The sequence below is a fragment of the Chenopodium album genome, chromosome 2 (assembly GCF_948465745.1).
Source record: "Chenopodium album chromosome 2, dcCheAlbu1.1, whole genome shotgun sequence".
Lineage (NCBI taxonomy): Eukaryota > Viridiplantae > Streptophyta > Magnoliopsida > Caryophyllales > Amaranthaceae > Chenopodium > Chenopodium album.
The window spans coordinates 78219625-78239736 of NC_137835.1; the positions used below are offsets into that span (position 1 = coordinate 78219625).

General features: G+C 33.6%; 2 protein-coding genes and 1 non-coding gene across 3 annotated transcripts; 1 reads left to right on the plus strand and 2 right to left on the minus strand.

Annotated features, from left to right (window-relative positions):
• Positions 1 to 7109: 7109 nt before the first annotated feature.
• On the minus strand, positions 7110 to 11640 carry LOC145601581 (2-hydroxy-palmitic acid dioxygenase MPO1-like). The gene is made up of 4 exons (XM_081657625.1): positions 11080 to 11640; positions 7926 to 7988; positions 7778 to 7849; positions 7110 to 7465 (listed from the first exon to the last, which is right to left on the minus strand). Exons 1-4 carry the CDS (start codon positions 11377 to 11379, stop codon positions 7349 to 7351), a joined length of 552 nt encoding a protein of 183 aa, XP_081513751.1. The 5' UTR covers positions 11380 to 11640; the 3' UTR covers positions 7110 to 7348.
• A 103-nt stretch (positions 11641 to 11743) lies between these two features.
• Positions 11744 to 11817, minus strand: TRNAI-AAU (transfer RNA isoleucine (anticodon AAU)). The gene has a single exon. It is a non-coding gene; the product is annotated as a tRNA-Ile (tRNA).
• Positions 11818 to 12744: 927 nt separating this feature from the next.
• On the plus strand, positions 12745 to 16079 carry LOC145601589 (photosynthetic NDH subunit of subcomplex B 4, chloroplastic-like). The gene is made up of 6 exons (XM_081657637.1): positions 12745 to 12937; positions 13023 to 13070; positions 13192 to 13345; positions 13495 to 13550; positions 13881 to 13952; positions 15847 to 16079. Exons 1-6 carry the CDS (start codon positions 12827 to 12829, stop codon positions 15973 to 15975), a joined length of 570 nt encoding a protein of 189 aa, XP_081513763.1. The 5' UTR covers positions 12745 to 12826; the 3' UTR covers positions 15976 to 16079.
• The last annotated feature ends 4033 nt before the right edge of the window (positions 16080 to 20112 follow it).

Genomic DNA, 20112 nt, shown 5'->3' on the forward strand with positions numbered 1-20112 from the left:
GATAGGCTATCAAAAAATTGATTGCTGAACAATATGAAAATCTAACCAACTCTCACCAACACTAGCTTATCAAGCTATCAGTATAATAATCTTCAATTAGAAAATTAAATAAAACTTGTTAATAATTTTGGATAATGAATTTAAAATTTCGAAAATTATTTTGGTGTTTAGGTGTATTATTTCTTGAGTTAAAAAGAAAAAACAAAATCAAATTTGATGAGATTATGGTGACGTTATATATATATATATATATATATATATATATATATATATATATATATATATATATATATATTGTGGTCTATTTTCAGCTTCATGGTTAATATAATTAAATATAAACCATCATTTTCATGCCTTGTACTGATCCACGTGTGGCTGCTGACAAAAAAGAAGAGAAATTATGACATGATCAATTGCATCTTAATTACTCCGTAATAGTTATATTTATTGGTGCTGGCTTTAATTTGTAATAATAATTGAATTTTCATTTTTTTTTTTAATTTGAGGGCAATTTTCATGTTAATTAATATATTTATCTATTTAATATTTGGAAGCAGCTGCCAAGAAAATGATTGTTTTTCATTTATAAAAAATGGAAAAAAAAATGATTATTGTCTTGGTTTTTTCTAATAGAACAAATTAAACATATCTTAAGGTTATTATCATATAAACCTTATCTAAATCTACTTTTGATTTCATGACTTGTGCAAATTAAACTTTAAAAATAACAAAAATAGATCAAAGAAAAGACAAAACCGGGGAGTATAATTTTCGTATAAAATTCATGGACCAATCAGGACAATTATATTGATTATTCTCGATGAAATCTAGTTTTAAATTACGCTTATTGCAATTTATACACCTTACATTATTGTCTTCTCTAGACTTTATATATTAATATAAGTTTCAACAAAAATAAGTTAAGTAAAGCAAAAAGTAAGCTTTAGTGTTATCGCAAATTAAATGAACATAGAGTGAGAGATCAGATAGCTCAAGTGGTTAGAGCTTTCCTCCCGGTTCTAAGAGATCTTGGGATCGATTTTCACCCTCGTCCCTGTGGCTCTCTAAACATTTTAAAAAAAAAATTGTTAGCCAAAGTGAATCAAATTCATAAAAAAATTGAAGTGAACAAAAAAAAATACCTTAATCATTCCCAAATTACATGATACGGAGTACATATATAGAGATACATGTTTAATGTTTATGGGCTCATCAAGTGCTTTAAAATTATTAGAATATGATTTGATTACACACGTACTAGACCCCCCCTAAAATTAGTACGAATAATTATGTTAATGTGGTCCATCCTTTCAACTAGATTCACACGAGCACACCATAATAATCCTTTATTATTGATAAAGAATGATTTCTACCATAGGAACGAATTCATGGGTGGTGCAATTATGGTGAATATAATCTAATTATGACTATTTTATACAGTACATATTTTCTACTCGTATTAACTACGGAGTAGTCCGATCTTAACACTATATTTATTGACATTTTTGAGCTGATTATGTCTAAATTATTATTATTATTATTATTATTATTATTATATCTCAAAAACAAAAGTCATACAACCTACAATAAATTAGTGGGAAGCCGAGATACAATCTGGGCCCCCACTCCTCTAGCTATAGCAAATCCTACCCTACTGAAGATATGAGCTGCAGCACGAGCTCCAATGTCTTGCGTCGTCGGGAACCTCTGAATCCGCTTCAGTAACGCAACAGCCTCCTTCTCTAATTCCCCAAGCGAAGAAAAGGAGAAGGGAATGAAACCATATCCAATCGCCTAACATCGAGCTTCATACTTAACCCGCTTCCGATGAGCAGCATCAGCCACAACCCGCCCAAGAATAAAGTTAGATAGCCCTGACTGTGTCAAAGGAGAAGACCCTGTCAAATCAACACAGACATTGCGACCACAATCCCATGAATAAAGTAACACATCCGCAGGTCTGAGGGTCTCGTCGTTCCCTCCAGCCAACCCAATGTCAACCTCCTTTCTCGCTGAAATCCCAGAACGATAGCAAACATCAACAAGGGTATCCCGAACAACATTATGCCGATAAGAGACCTCTTATTATTATTATTATTATTATTATTATTATTATTATTATTATTATCCACTAAGGGAGACCTCTTAGCGCAGTGGCACAAAAGGTTGCTTCGCGTCCTCGAGGTACATTAGCAACATATCTCACCTCCTATCTATTTAGGACATTGTGAGCTAGGTTTTCTATGATAGGAGCCTTTGAATAGGGTTCGATTGATCTTACCGTGTTAATAAATAAAAAAAATACGTAGTTCTTCAAGCATTTAAAGCGTGATTGCACTCAGTGCCTAGGGTTTAGCGATTTTAAATTGTAGTTATTATGGTTGTTTCGACTTGCATTTGTTTGAGCAATCTATTTGAACACTAGAACACTTGTGCTTGGCATTGTGTCTCATCCTAAACGCTAGAATACTAAATACCTTGAAGAGAAAGACGAGTGAAAAAGTTTCAAATGACAAGCAATTTGAGATGTTTTATGATACGCAAAATGAGTCATTTACGTTATATGCATTAATGTATAAAGATAATCACTTAAAATTCATGCACCAGAGAGAATATTCATGGCCCCTTAACATGACCTCTTATGGGTAATTCGTTGAAAATAATGTCTTAAGAAAATTATGATCCTAAATTTCAAAGGAAAATGGGGTAAATTCATAAACTAGGAAGAAAATCACATTCATATCTAAGTAGATCATGAGAGATTTACAAGAAATAAGTAACTATCTAGATATAAAGACCAAATTGGTAATTAAGAAATCAATTCTGATTTAATTTATTGATCCTCACTTGTTAATTAAAAATCCAAAATGATATTGCATATTTAATAAGATCACGAGAGACATACTAGTATCTATTAAGTACTATAAGTAGCCAATAGCTTAAACAATATCCCCACAACTCTATCTATCATTTGATAAAATAAATTCTCCATCTTCTCAATTTCTAATTATAATTACAAAAAAGGTATCCAAACAATGGCCGGGAAGATATCATTTATCCCTCTCATGTTAGTGTTACTAGTTATTTTGTTTTGTGGTAAGTGTTTAATTCTTTCTTAACGTTAAAATATCATTTGTAATCACTCAAAATTTCATGTCTATTACATGTAAATTTTTTTTTTTTTACATTTTTCTTTATTTACATGTAAACATAAATGCACACTCTTATAGTGCAGAATTTATTACTTATTTATATGTTAATTAATTAATTTCGTGCTGTATTTAATTACAAATAATCAGTACTTTTACTTGCAGGAATTAGTGTAAGTGCTAGTGCTAGTGCTATTGCTGAAAGCCCAAGTGATGATCCTCAGCATATTGGAGCAAAATGCCTACTATTGGAAGGTTGTACCCATGCTAATTGTTCGACAAAGTGTGGGGGAATCATCGCACATTGCTTTGTCCATTCACTTTGTTGCTGTATATAATATACTTTATACTATACCTTTGTTGTACCAAACACATACTCCGTACTGCATTTGAATAAAGAACTAGTATTTGGCTGGGTTCAGGAATTGTCCCGAGTCATTACATTTGATATATAACTCAATCTTCTTATAACTTTTTTTAAAAATTATTTTCTACGTTTTTTTTAGATGACACAATCAATTTAGACGCAAACTCAAAGGAGAGAAAAGAATTTGCTAAAACAAGTGGATAGACCATGTGTTTAGCATATTTAATGAAGTTTGTAGTCAAGTCAATTTAAAATAAACTTTTCAAAAAGGAATATGTCAACAATAAAAATAGGTAGTATCATAATATCTTTTTTTTTTACACATAAACGACGATATATATATTAAGTAAAAGGTTTTACAATACAAACAAAAAGCCTCGCACCGTTAACAAAATTAGAGGCAATAATACTAAGAACTATAATCGGCCTCAAGATATAAACAAAATCAGAGGACCAATACTTAAACCAACAAACAGTACCTAGCCGAAAAGCAAATAAAAATAAGATAATACTATGAATATAAGTAGAGTTTGGTAAGTAGAAAATAGTAGTGAGATCATGCTGCACATATGGCAGCAATAGCAGCTTGTTCCTCCTCGTAGATCAACCTTGCTCTCTCTGGGCATACCATGTGAAGAGTGTGACCAACACTCATATCATTCATCACATCTTCACCAAAAAATAAATAAAAATAATATCATTCATCACATCTTCACCAAAAAAAAAATAAAAAATAATATCATTCATCACATACTAAAAAAAAAAAGGATTTGATAACCTTTCAACAATTGGATTTACTCAAGGGAGAAAAGCAGCAAAACGAAGAAAAAGGCCCAACTTGATCGCCCTAGAACAGCCCATTCATTGAACATATCAACTTGGGCCCATATAACTCAATTCAAAGTCTAAAACCCTATTTACTTACAAATTATTTCATACACCCCACAGTAGGGAACACTACCTGCACCCCCCAACCCTCCGCGCGTGTCCTGCCCCCGCCCCTTTTCATTAATGAATTTCATGCAAATTTTTATAACTTCATTTTTGTATTGGTAGATGTTCATTTATGTATCATTTAGATATTCATTTTTATAACAAGGTATTTTTGTTCAAATTAATATATTTTCTGAATGAATTTTAAGAATTTTCTATAAATAAAAATGAGAGAAAATTATTTATAAGAATTACTGTATTCAAATCATTTTTATTATAAGAAGTATTGCATCATCTAATGTTCATTTTTGTTTATTCGTGTTTCAACAAATGTTCATTTTTGTATTGTCAAATGTTCATTTCAAGAGCTATATGTTAGTATCATAGTAAGATGTATACAAATACATACATCTTAGAATTCTACTTATTTAAATAAAACGTTGTAAAAAATAATTTCCAATATAAAATAAATTTAATTTGATTACAATAATAACGCATTTCTATATAACTATACTATTACATGTAATAATTGTTTCATAAACATGAAAGTGAACCAAATGTACATATGTGTCTTGTTAAATGAACATTCTTTGTTACATTTGGTAAAATAAAGTGTATATATGTATATCCTCCTTGTTGCACCTCTAATATATATATGTGTGTTTTCCATGAAATATATAATATGAGCACAAGATATTTGTCGCCATCAACTTCTTTACTTGATTATCCTATATAGTAAGAGATCAATCAAGTTTTTTTAAAAAAATATTATATCAACACATTCCAAACAAAAGTACATTAAATCTAAGGATTCAAAATTGAACATTTACGTATTAATAATAATTACAAATTCAGAAATGCACAAGCTATAAATATATAAAAATATTTCAATATGAAAATGAAAACGTATAAAATATAAATGAAAATTTATTGAATGATAAATGAACATGTATTAACTTTTAAATGAACATTTATTAATATGAAAAAGAACATATATAAAAAAAAAATCAAATGAATATCTATAAATGTAAATGACCATTAATAATAATAATAATTCAATATGTCAAAATAACATAAGATTAAATTATATATTTAAATAGAATCATCAGAGGTTTATGATGAATGAACAATATGTGATTTATTTTTGAACATCTTTTAACATGTGAATGAACATACATTAATATATGTGTGAATATACACATATCCAAACATCTATATATCAAGTTCGAATAAACATCTATCGATATTAGAGTTAAAATGTATATAATATAATATTTAAATGACGCTCATGAGCATATAATAATATGAAGTTAAACATGTATTATTATAGTCTATGTGCATATTTTCAATACGAGATTAAACATGTACGTATTTACATTCAAATAAACATTTGTTTAAATACCAGTAAACACATTCATCAATATGTAAAGATCATAAACAAAACTTTGGTAATCTTTTCTTAATTAAGAATGAGCCATAGTAGATCTAAAGTAAGAATGTAAATGAACATATACTAATATCATAATGAACATATACTAATATCATAATGAACATCTATTAAACGAAAATGAACATTTACCGAAAAGTCATTTTCAAAATGAAATAATTTAAATCTTGTTAGTAATTCTACGAAACTCAACTAATTCAGAAAATTAACATAATTATACTCTATAATCATTTTCAATGGCAAACAATTTCATAATTCCTTATGATTTTTACATATGTAATGCAAAATTTGTAAACTAAAAATTGAAAAATTGGAATATAGCACAAAACATAGTAGATTTTATCCGTTTTTGCATAAAAATAAGTGTATTCACAGCAGCTTATGTTTAAGAACATATAATCGCAAATTAAAATTGAAAAACTAGGGTTTATATATACACAAAAATTGGTACTTTTCTCAAAATATTGTTGCAATTGAAAATTTTCTTCACGAATGTTAGACATTTGTAGTATTTTGGAGTAAGGGTCTATTCTCATTGACTGAACTCAGCTGAACTGAACTCAGCTGACTGAACTGAAATGAATATTTAATAAGAGAAGGAAATTAGGAGCTGAACTGAACTGAATTTCAACGTATGAGAACAGGCCCTAAATTCAGAGTGATATTGTTCAAATTTTTTGGTTTTGATGAGAGATAAAGTTTAGAGAAATTAACGAAGAAGAAGGTTGTAGAGAGAGAAAAATTTTGATTTTTTTTTTTTAATTTTAAATGTACTGTGCAATTAGTGGGGAGGGGTTGTAGTGTGTCTTTTAGTGGGGAGGGTAAGGGCTATATACTACCTCCGTAACATATTATTTGCAACGATTTGACATAAAGTAGAGAGGAAAAATGTCTAATCGTTGCACATAATATGTAACGGAGGTAGTAGTAATTTAGTGAGGGGGGTTTAGGTAGTTTTACCTAGAGGGGGGTGTAGTCATTAGCAACTACTATTTACTAGTATTTACTTAAATATATCATCTACTACCTCCGTTAAATATTAGTTTGTAGTGTAGTATTGCCATTTTAATAAGGTTAATCCAATTTTTGTTTGTAGTGTAGTGAAGTAGAACAAGAATTTCTGAACACGTCTTAATAAGGTTAATCCAATTTTTGTTTGTAGTGTAGTATTGCCATTTTAACTGAACTTTAGTAAAGAACAAAAAGTGAACAATTTTTCTAATCATGAATTAGGAAATAAATTAATCAAGTAAAAGTAGTACATAGTACTCATATAGTCATATTCACTTAATCAGGTTAACAGTGTCTTGATTGCAGCAAATAAAATTAGTGTTTCAAACTCTCAGATTTCAATACTTTACATTTTCTAGCCACTTATTTATTTTCAGGACAACTAGAATATACATTCTTGTATAAAAGACAATCACTGATCATTGTATATACTCATAACCGTTAAGATGATTTCTTATGTTTCTTCTCTTGCCATTCTTTAATTTCAGCATCCACCATAACTTTCACCTTGTCGAAAAATCCTGGATATGGTTCATACCCGAAGAAATGATGAAGGGCCTGTGAGATAAATATAATATTTTAGTTCATTGTATGCCAGATCTTTTACAAGGTAAATCAACTTATCCACTAGTACTACAAAGAATATTCACAACATGTGAGCTAAAACAGTCCTACAGATTAACAGCAAATTTGGTTCACAGTTAATGGAGTCGGAAGCAAGAGGAAAAGTGACGTAAGGAGAAAGGAGGTTAATGGAGGTTAGGAAAAATGACGCAAGGAGAAAGGAGGTAAGGGGAGGGGAGTGAGCTATCATTTTCTTTCTTAATATTTTGAAACACAAATTAAAAGGGTTTTTTTATGAATGCTCACCTCAAGTAACACAAAGAAAGGAGCCATCAAGAAGGCTTGTACGAGATTATCCAGAAGAGCAGGTGCTCGTTTCTGTCAAAAATGAAAACACGATTGTTAAGCAGCAATAGTTTGATCAGAATCTAATCAGGATATCCGAGATGATCACCTCAAAGACTCCATGACCAAGGAACTGTGCAGTCCAACAAACCAATTGAGCTACCAAAACAACCTGCCAAGGTGAACAAAGAACGCTAAAATGCTAAATCCCAAGGAGCAAGAAACATTAATTTAAGCTAACCCCTTTTAATGAAAAAGGTTTTGGATGAGAATCAGAACATGGACATTGTTTGTGCTATCAAAATAAAAGAAACACCGGTACTCAGGTCAAGTATAACAGTATTTTCAGTGTACCTGCGACACTAACAATGTACAGAAAAACTTATAAGGAAGCATAGGTCTGTTTGACGCTTGACATACTTCAAGAAAAATCCTGTCCGTGCAAAGTGATAATGCAGCTATGCAGATGGATGCAAAGGAGTAAAAGATACATCAAAGCGGCAAGGAAAAATATGTGTTATACAATAGTGTAATTCCAGAAGATGACGTGCAAGTTTGGTGTAAATAGGATCACGGCCATTTATAGTATAGACGTACATCAAACGTCTATTCTTGCCTTAATATATTCATTAGAGGTAAAAAAAATTAAGATAAGTTCAAACGAGTTTAAACAAGTTTCGTGAAGTTGAGATAAGCTCAAATAAGTTCCAATATAGGCTACTCAAATCCTATTCACTACTACAAAATGCTCAGGTTAGTTCCAATAAGTTCAGAAGAGTGAACTTAGGTGGCAAGAACACACCCTAACAATAAGAAGATAATTTGTGATGGCAGTCATGGCACAACTAGGTCAATATGCAACTTCACTGGTATGTGGTTATACATTGATCTCTTTCATACTAAGATTAAAATCAAAATAAGTCACAAAATGTTGAGATCAGTTCCATTTAGAACAGATGAGTGAAATTAAAAATAATAAAACCCCTTAATAATAACAAGAAAACATGTGACAGCACAAGTTGTAGGTCAATATAAAGCTTCGATATAAAGCTATTCATTGATCATAGGAAGAGTAAGATTAACGAAAGTTACAATATTCAAAGTTGTATGCCACAAAAAGTTCAAAGGTCATCTTACTAGCATTCTAAAATTATGTTATATATTCATTAAGATATTCAAAACTAGCGGCATTAACTTCAATACTATTATCAAATAGAAACAAAAAAATAATTTGTTTGCAGACTCTGCTCCCTTGCACTGAAAACTCTTTTTTTATTTACCCCCTGTTTTTTTGGGTCTACGCTAATAATTCACAAGTCGATGACAAACAATCAAGAAGCTAGGAATGCCACTAGGCAAAGTAAAAATGTCCATAGGAACAAACTTATTCCACACTGCAAGACTACAACCATCACATGAGATATCCTCTGTTTTGCAACTATCACAATTCACAAAGGGAATAAGGGATTATAATATATGCAAAGGAAAAGAAAATTGGCAATAAAGAACTTTAATAGTGTTTAGTCAAAACACGTCTGTGTTGCCTAAGAAAGCTTTGGCACATGGGATGCTCTATATAGCATTATAACCTACCTCGAGTACTAAACAGGATGAATAGGAAGGAATGTGCACCATCAAACAAAACCAAACAAGATCACAAATATATCAAAAAGAGTGTATCTTTATAATGTTGGCATTGAGGGTTACCCAAAACTATGTAGAATAATGGATGGGACCTATGAATTTGTTTTTCCCCAACATGGATCAATCACACAAATTTATTGGCGTGATGCAATGCACGAAAGACATTGCCCTTTTCATAGAGTTGAGGAGTTCAAGGATCCATGTTAAGAAATAAGTTAGTTCTTTCAGATTAGGTGTTCAGTGATTGAATAGCTCATACATTTCCAAGTTACTTCTACACGATTCTTTGTTGTTCCCAAGTTATATGTCTTTTGGTTAATACCATTGCTTTTCAACTCTCGGGAAAGAACAAAAATCAGGAATCATGCAAAGCTACTACAATTACAAGTCCACAATGGTGCTTTTTGTCCCTATAAAAAAAATGAGGATGGCGGTTATGTTTATGAATTTGGTATTCAGTGTGGGTTAAAGACCAACTTATTCTCCAAAAGCTCAATGCATACCACATTAAGTTCTCCATAATGATTCAATATCTTCAGCATTACAAGTCTCAATAACGTTGAGAATCTTAGGAATGCAACTATGTATGTGAACCCCCTCAAAATAACCTACAGACAACATGCCAAAAATGCAAGGAAATAATAACTTGGGGATGTTGATCCTTAACCATATAGATACGCATGAGATTGACACATCTAAAGAAGAGAAAACCACCCTTTCTATTAGTGCGTTTTTGCATTAATAAGAAGAGTTTTCATCATCAAAATTATATAAACTTGTTTAATGACATTGCCCTCAAAATGGATCCTCCCAATTCCCTCCCCTTCCCTCCTTGCATTAGATTTCCAAAGGATGATACATCTCTCCTTTTCTCTTCTCTTCCGTTGCCTCCATTTCTCTTCTCTTCCGTTGCCTCCATTTCTCTTCTCTTCCGTTTGCCTCCATTTTTCTCTATCCAAAGTTCCAAACACAGTGTTACAAAACCTAGTCCCATCAATAGAAACACCAGTTTCTCTCTATCCAAAGTTCCAAACACAGTGTTACAAAACCTAGTCCCATCAATAGAAACACCAGTGGCCTACAAACCATAGTTACAACATGAGAGGTCGAGATATTTACAAACCTATTCCCACCATAAGAAAACACAAGTAGCCTAAAAACCATAGTCTATTAATGAAGCCCTACTTTGAATTCAGCCTTAAACCACTATAAACATAAAACCCTAGGTTCACAACCCAAAGGCGATAGATCATTACAGTAGCAGCACTAACAACCTATGTGATAGAAGTACTCATGTCAAATTCTCGACACTCATGAGTCATGACATGGTTATACATATTTCACATTTCATTTAGGGCCAAACCTAGGGAAAATATTCACAAAATAAATGTACCCATGTCCGACACGAGTACCCAAGCCGGAGTAGCTTACAGTAACAGAAGCCCATCAACAATCATCATTTACCAGAAAAACACAGAAAAATCAACCCAATGTAAACCATCATGTCCATCAATTAGCAATAATAACTCACAAATCACTACCTAAACCAAGATTACTGTAAATAGCCTCAACAAATTCAACCAACATTAATAAAAAGAAGAATTAATCTGAAAGATTACCTTCCAAGTCAAAGAAAACCCTAGCTGAGTAGAACAAGCAGAAGCTCCAATCCAACAGAGGAAACAGAGAATAGCAGCCAAAAACCCTGCTTTTTTTTCCATACCCACATAAAATACAGCATATATTATAGTGAAAAATAGTGCAAAATTAGGGAAAAACAACATGGGTACAAAGTATAGTAGCATAAGCCCAGTATAAAAAATTGGCCAAACAAATAGCATATGAATAAAGATATTAACTGGGTTGCTATGATATGCAGCATAAAATGCAAAGTTCTTTTCTAAATCAAATAAATCCATTTTTTTTGCAACAATTTTCTTCAAAAATGGAAACTTGCTTTGGATTAAAAATCGAAGCTTTGGATTAAAAATCGAAACTATTTCTTCAAAAATTGAAGCTTTATAATGAAATATTGAAAGGAATGGAGTTTATTAGAAAAAATTGGTTTTACAGGAAAATTAAATTACTAAATTAGGTGAATTTTGGTAGTTGGAAATTCTTTGTGATGGCGTGAACTTTGCGGTTAACGGAACCATTACAATTTACAAGTCTTCTGCTAAAATACGCCACTATTTCTGGGAAACTTGGTTTTTTTCTTTTCTTTTTTTTTTTTTTATATTTAATTGCCAAAAATAGAAAAAGGATTATTGAAAACAAAAATTTTGGCCCATGCAGGGATCGAACCTGCGACCTTCGCGTTATTAGCACGACGCTCTAACCAGCTGAGCTAATGGGCCATTTGTTAATATCACTGTGTTTTTTTTTATTACAATCTTTAAGTTTCTCAATAAATATATCCTCCTTTCTTGTTTCTAATTTTGGGGGAAGTTGTATTAGTAATGTTGGAGCCAATTTTCCAAAACATCCTTTTGCCAAAAAAAAAAAAAAAAAAAAGTAACCTTATAATCCCTCCGTACTTCGTACTCCCTATAAATTATTTCAAATGCTCTTAGAATTATGTATCGTGTATAAACTAAATAGCCTTGTACGTTGATTTAATGGTTAGTGGAATTCATTGACTTTTATAACTAGCTAACCTTATTATCCCATTAAAGAATAAAGAGAGAAAACGTTGTAAATCTGATACACATTATGACCATTTATTAATTTGTCTTGTAAACGTGTCGATCATAAGAGTCAACCAAACATGTACATAGAAACGATGAACATTTAAATGTACATGTATATTACATGCCTTGACATTTTCTACTCATCTTCCCATTTAAGGGCAAAAAAATAGTCTTACTTTTTGTATAACTAAAATTATATAATTTCTTATGTGAAAAATAATTTGGATCGTTTAGGATGAATTAGGGTATGTTCTCTTCAGATTATTTTAAGTTCAGTTAATCTCCAATAAGTTCATCAGTTCATTTCAATTCAGTTCAGTTCTTAATTTCCTTCTTTCATAAAATATTTAGTTCATTTCAGTTCAGCTCTAATAAGTTCAGTTCAACTCAATTTAATCATTAAGAACAAACCCTTAAGATCATTAGAGAAAATTCATATAAATAAAATAAAAAATTAAAAATAAAAATAATTTTTTTTTTAAAAAGCTAGGGTCTTAACATAATCTTTTATTTTAACTTAAATTACCCTCCAAGAAGAAGAGAGACAATGAAACATGAGTGGAAGAGGTTGCCTTATCCAATTCCATCCCATGAAAAAAAAAAAAAAAAAAAGAAAAGAAAAGTGTTACACATTTCAACACCAAAGTAATAAACATCTTAATTATTTCTGAAAAAAATGGTAGAGGCTGTCATGAGTTTCACCTTATCCAAGCCCATATCTCTTAACTGTTCTTCACCCCACCCACTAAATTCAAACACAATTAACAATAATTCTTCTAGATTGCTGGTAATTTAATCATATCATCACCCTCTTTGTAAAATTACTCTTAATTACCATCATTAATTAACACCTATTCATGTTTAATTTGCAGCTTAAACAATGTTCAATCTCCAAATTTGGCAATGGGCTATGTCACCAGGTAATTATAGATATCAATTTATGTATACTTGTATAAAGATTTGAACTTTAATGTTATATATTTGATTATAAATTAATCTAATTATTTGCATATTAAGTATATGTCAATTTGAATTAATAAGGTTGAAAAAAGTGGAAGAGGCTATGTTGGTAAAGTAAATGCTTTGCCAGACTTGCCTTTAATGGCAGTTTTAGTTCAGCAGGCTGAAGGACAAAGAGACCTCATAACTCACAAATCAATTTGGCACTTAAGTGATAATGCCATCAAAAATGTTTGTAAGTACTTTAGTTTATACTTTATACATATAATTTACTTGCTCAATTAATTTTTTAATTTTGATGTTATATACTCTTGCTCAATGTTAACATAATCTAATTTTCATATTTCTAATAACATAATGTTTGAATTTTGTTTTGGATGCTAGACACTTTTTATGTCATGTTCACTTGTTGGGGATGTTGTTTCTTTGGAGCTACTAAAGTAAGTACTTTCTATATTTCTTTATTCCTTAGGCAATTTTACTCTAATGTTTAGGTTTTAGGTGTAATAATGATACGAAATAAATCAAAGTTAGCTATATTGGGAAATGATTTTGGTACACACCTCTATGTGAGAGCACAATTTTCCATGCTCTTCTCACATAAGGGGGTGCTAAAATCAATTTTCATATATTACTCGTAACATTTAAAGCTTAGGTCATGTTCTATTCGACGTATGAAAATGGGGATCGTTCTACATAGATGCCTATTTACACCACTTATTGTTTGTTAATAATGATCATGTGGAGTTGTGGACTGACGTGTTGTGCAGGATCCATACTATGATTCAGAGCAATACAGAGGAGATGGAGGCGATGGAACGGGGCATTGGGTGTATGAGAAGGTAACATTATATATTCTCATTTCCATTTTTTAAAAATTATTATTATCCATTACCATGTTTTAGCTAGGTTCTTGGAATAACTTAGTAATTGACTATACAGTACAGCATACACATTGAAAGAATAACTTAGAACGGAGTACTTCATTAGTCTGATTTATTTTCTCAATCCTTCAAATTAAGGTTGTTTTCTACTCAATTATTTTAAAGTTTATAAGGTTTTAAAATATAAGCACATTCATGCTCTCCGTGAGGATAGCAGGCTAACTGGCTTTCTATTCAAGGGGCGGCTCATACTTCTAATCTTCATATTCTAGGTAGTGCTCCTTCGGAGCTTCGTAGGATTCTTAGCGAGGATGCTCAAGGTGTTGCTTTTCCACGCCTTGACGCCTTGTGCCTCTTTGATAGGCTAGTAAAGTTTATTTTTAAAATCAGTAAGGGTCTATTCTCATTGACTGAACTAAACTGAATTGAACTTATTAGAGCTGAGCTGAACTGAGCTGAACTGAACTGAACTAATCTGAAATGAATATTTTATAAGAGAAGGAAATTAGAAGCTGAACTGAACTTATTAGAGCCGAAGTGAACTGAACTGAACTTATTAGAGCTGAACTGAACTAAACTGAAAATAATCGTATGAGAACATGCCCTAAGTCTTGTATGTGGTTAGCTACACGGTGTGGCCGCATTGGCTTATAAAAATAATCTTTAATTTATATACTACCTCTGTTTCTTTTTAGTTGACACGTATTCCTTTTTAGGAAGTTTTTTTAGTTAACATGTTTCCTTTAGGGGTAATTTTTTTACCTTGTATTTACAAGCTACCCCACTTGCTTTTTCATTCTCTCTCACTCTCTCTCCTCTCCTTAATATGTGTGCCTAAATCAAATGCGTCAACTAAATAGAAACGGAGGAAGTATAAAATACCCCATTTATTCACAAGAGTAACCTTATTTTGTCCATCTAAATAACTCCAATTCATTATAAGAGTAATATCAACCAGTTTAGAAACAAGTAAACCCTATTTTTTTGTTTTGAATAATGAAAGAATTATTCCACTTATGTGAGAGAGCAACCCTTTTTTCTTATTTAAGTAACCCATATATGTCAAGGTAACCCCATTTGCTCATCATTGCGACCTCCTATTACTTAATTAATTATCTTATATGTAAAGTGACCATACCATGTGAGTATGTGACTTGCCACATATAAGAATTTGTGTTCTGCAATTTGTTTTCCTTTTGCCTTCTACCCTCAATTGGGGAAAAAAAAAAAAAAAAAAAAAAAGCTCAATTCATATTATTATTACTTCCTATTAAATTATTTGGTCCAATACTCCAGCGACATCAAATTGCAAGTTGAACCCTTTTTAATGATTTCGTGCAATTTGCAAATTTTGAATTGAAAATTGTGGTATAGTTTAAATTTTGGCGAAATAGAATTTTGCAACGTTATAGGTGCGACAAATAAATAGAAATCATACTTGGCCAAAAAAATTGCGGCATTGAATATTTGAATGTGGTTTAAGCCTTTAAGCCTCAACTATAAACCGTATTAGACCATAAATTGTATTTTTAAAAAATAACATGTTTAAAATGATTGTAGGATTAAACCACATAAAACTATCATGTAACAACCACAAACCACATCTATCATGTAATGAATTGTTGGCATGCATGTTAATAACACAAAGTCATATGTGGTTGGACACATTGTGTGACCAATTATCATAAGGGTTACTTCGTTAGTGTATTAAGGAGTTACTTGTTTAATTTTATAGGGATTACTGGATCAGTGTTATAGAGGTTATTTTGTTCTTTTACAAGTATTCACGTGGTGTGACTAGCGGCACACAAAACCCACTTTGTTAATAATGTTTGAAAACATGATAATGCAGCAAGAAGACATAGAAGAATCTGCAAGAGCGGCTTTATGGCGCGAGGAGCTAATCGAAGAAATTGAACAAAAAGTTGGTGGCTTGCGAGAGTTGGAGGATGCTGGTCGCAAAGAAGAGCTTCTTAAATGATATAATCATTGATTTATACAGTACTCGTTAATAATATTTTTGTGCATAATATGTCCTTTTATTTCCATATATAAATAAAATCACGTTACATACGTATATAAAAACTCCGCCAGTGGGTTTCCCGCTGCCAGTCCCAAGCCTGGATAAAGGAGGAGGGTTACGGTAGGCCAGTGACAGCCAGTATAAAACTTCGTCACATCCCATGACATGAGCCAAACAGATATTTTCGTGGGGGCGTTCCCTACTCAGCGACGCGCTGCACTTCCTAGACCCGGGTGTAGTGATAAGTATGCAAGGGTTGCTAGGTCGTCGCCCAGAAGCGACGCGCCACATTGCCCGAGTGTGGTGTCAAATGAGCAAGGGCGTGCCATTGGGGCGTTCCCTACTGAGCGACGCGCTGCACTTCCCAGACCCGGGTGCAGTGATAAGTATGTAAGGGTTGCTAGGTCGTCGCCCAGAAGCGACGCGCCATATTGCCCAATTGTGGTGTCAAATAATCAAGGACTTGGAGTTGGGATCAGGAGGGAGCGTGGGAGAAAAGAATTTAGTTTGCGGATTGGTTCTTGGAATGTGGGGTCTCTTACGGGAAAATCAGCAGAATTGGTAGAAGTAATGAAAAGACGACGCGTGAACATCATGTGCCTCCAAGAGACAAGATGGACAGGAGAAGGAGCTCGAGGCTTGGTTTTGGGGTATAAGGTATGGTATGTTGGGCAAGAAACGAGCCACAGAACAAGGAATGGTGGAGCTAGGAACGGAGTTGGTGTGGTTCTCGATGAGAGGTTGGCAAAAGAGGTGATCGAGGTCTATCGGAAGAACGATAGGTTGATAAGGCTGAAGTTGCTATGTGGCAAGGAGATTGTGAATGTTATCAGTGCTTATGCTCCCCAAGTGGGTTTAGATGCAGAAGAGAAACGACAATTTTGGGAGGACCTAGACGAGGTGGTGCAGGGTGTCCACCACTCAGAGAAGTTATATATTGGAGGGGATCTAAATGGGCACGTTGGGGCGAGCCGAGATGGCTATGAGAGTGTCCATGGAGGCTTTGGGTATGGGCAGAGGGACGCCGGTGGTGAAGCTATTATGGATTTTGCCCAATCATATGATTTAATTTTGGCTAATACTTGGTTTAAGAAGAGGGATTCACACTTGATAACTTTTCGGAATGGAGCAAATGCAACTCAAATAGACTTCCTGCTCACAAGGAGCATAGATAGACAAAGTTGCATAAACTGTAAGGTTATCCCAGGGGAGAGTGTGGTCACCCAACACCGGCTATTGGTAATGACTATTCGTCTGAAAGAGAAGGCGAAGAAAAAAGTTAGACAAGAAGAACCAAGGATAAGATGGTGGACCCTAAGGGATGCAAAAGCTAAGGTTTTTACAGAAAAGGTAATTGAAGAAGCGGATTGGGATGGAGAGGTGGATCCGGACATGACCTGGTTACGAATGCAGAACTGTTTCCTAAGAGTGGCCAAAGAGGTCTTAGGGGAAGTAAGGGGAAGAACTTCGGTACAGAGAGATACTTCGTGGTGGAATGAAGAGGTGAAAGCAGTAATTAAGCAAAAAAGGGAATGCTATCAAGCCTTAGGAAAATGTAGGAGTGATGAAACCTTTGCAGCGTATAAGGAGGCTAAGAGTAAGGCAAAGGCAGCTGTTCGCCAAGCAAAAGAAAAGGCATATCAGGAGGTTTATGAAAAGCTTGATTCCAAGGAGGGAGAAAGGATCATTTATAAGATGGCAAAGAGAAGACAAGAGGCAAGGAAGGATATTGGCATGGTGAAGTGTGTCAAAGATAAGAACCAAATGGTCCTAGTGCAAGAGGAGGGCATCAAGGACAGGTGGAAGGGGTACTTCGATGAATTATTTAATGGAAGTAATGGAGTTGTGATAGGAGATACCTCTATGAGTGATGAAGAAATCAACATGGAGTATGTGCGAAGGATTAGGAGAGTAGAGGTGGAGATTGCACTGAGGAAGATGAAACCTAAGAAGGCGGTTGGCCCTGATGGGGTACCGATAGAGGTGTGGAGGTGTTTGGGTAAGATTGGTATTGATTGGTTAACAAACCTTTTCAACAAGATATGGACGGCTACAAGGATCCCACAAGATTGGAGGAAGAGCACCTTGGTCCCGGTTTATAAAAACAAAGGAGATGCTCAAGATTGTTCTAACTATCGAGGAATTAAGCTTATGAGCCATACTATGAAGTTGTGGGAAAGGGTGATTGAACAAAGGTTGAGGGCATGCACAAGCATTTCAGATAACCAATTTGGTTTTATGCCTGGGAGATCTACTATGGAGGCAATCCATTTGATAAGACAAATGATGGAGTTTTATAGGGTAAAGAAGAAAGATCTTCATATGGTCTTTATTGATTTAGAGAAGGCATATGACAAGGTGCCAAGAGAGATACTTTGGTGGGCAATGTTGAAGAAAGGTATCCCACGAAGGTATGTAGACCTAGTTAAGGATATGTATCGGGATGTGTCAACAAATGTGAGGACATGCGGAGGGTTGACAAAAGATTTCCCTATTACAATCGGATTGCATCAAGGGTCTGCATTAAGCCCTTTTCTTTTTGCAACGGTTCTAGACGAATTAACTAGACCAATTCAAGATGAGGTTCCATGGTGTATGCTGTTCGCAGATGATATCGTTTTGGTGGATGAGACTAAGGATGGGGTTAATGTCAAGTTGGAGCAATGGAGGCAAAGGTTGGAATCTAGAGGGTTTAAGCTAAGTCGGAGTAAGACTGAATATTTGGTATGTCGTTTTGGCACTCAGAGGGGGACAAGCAATGAAGTGGTGAGTTTGGATGGAAAGGATTTGACCATGAGTGAATGTTTTAAGTACCTAGGGTCGATCATCCAGAAGAATGGTGACATTGATCAAGACGTGACCCACAGGATTAAGTCAGGGTGGCTTAAATGGAGAGCGGCCACGGGAGTGCTATGCGACCGCAGCATTCCCTTAAAGTTGAAGGGAAAATTCTACAGGACTGCCATAAGACCAGTGTTGCTCTATGGTACAGAATGTTGGGCTTCTAAGAAAGAGCATATTAAAAAGATGGAGGTTACGGAAATGCGCATGTTAAGGTGGATGTGTGGAAACACTTTAAGAGATAGAATCAGAAATGAGGTTATTCGCAAGAAAGTAGGTGTGGCGGGCATTGTAGATAAATTAAGGGAAAATCGTCTGCGTTGGTTTGGACATGTAAGACGGAGACCCGAGGGTGCACCGGTGCGAAGAGTGGAAGAGTGGGACCATGGAGGGATTAAACGAGGAAGAGGGAGACCAAAGATGACTTGGTTGGAAGGAGTGAGGAAGGATATGAAGTGCATGGATTTACGTGAGGATGAAGTTTTGGATCGTAAGGGATGGAGGAGAAAGATTTATGTTGATGACTACACGGAATAATCAAATTTGGTTCATGTTAGCCGACCCCACTTTTGGGATTAAGGCTTTGATTGATTGATTGATTGATTGACATACGTATATAAAATTACATATGGCATCAAAGTGCTTATTCATTTATGTTCGCTTCAATTTGATTTATCATATGGGCTAGTAGGAGGGAAAGCGAACATAAAATTATGTTACATGCGTATATAAAATTACATACGTAGTATACAATGCTCGTTTATTGGTACTCGTACTATCTAACATTTGTACCAAAGAAGGAAATTAAAAAATAAAATTAAAAAAAATAATAATTTTACTAGCAAGCTAGAGGCACATTAATTAATTGAGGCTAGACATCATGAAATAACGTAGTATTAATGTATTATGGTACTGATTATATGTTCTTGCTTGTATGAATTGTGCAACGTTTGATAACAATACTAGGTTAGGCGTTGATTGGTGTTGACTTGAACCGCATACCTATTAATCAATGACATATTTGCTTGAACATATAATATTGTACTAAATGAGTCGAGCTTGAACATATTTTTTTAGCTCAACAAGATCGTGTACTGAACGAGCTCAAGTTAAATAAACTTGAACATGAACAAAATAGTATTCGGCTTGGCTCGACTCATTTACACCCCTACAATAGTTCAATCACCATGTTTTTTACAACCTATCTATCACATAAGATATGACATAATGACATGAACCAAACACAAACACAAA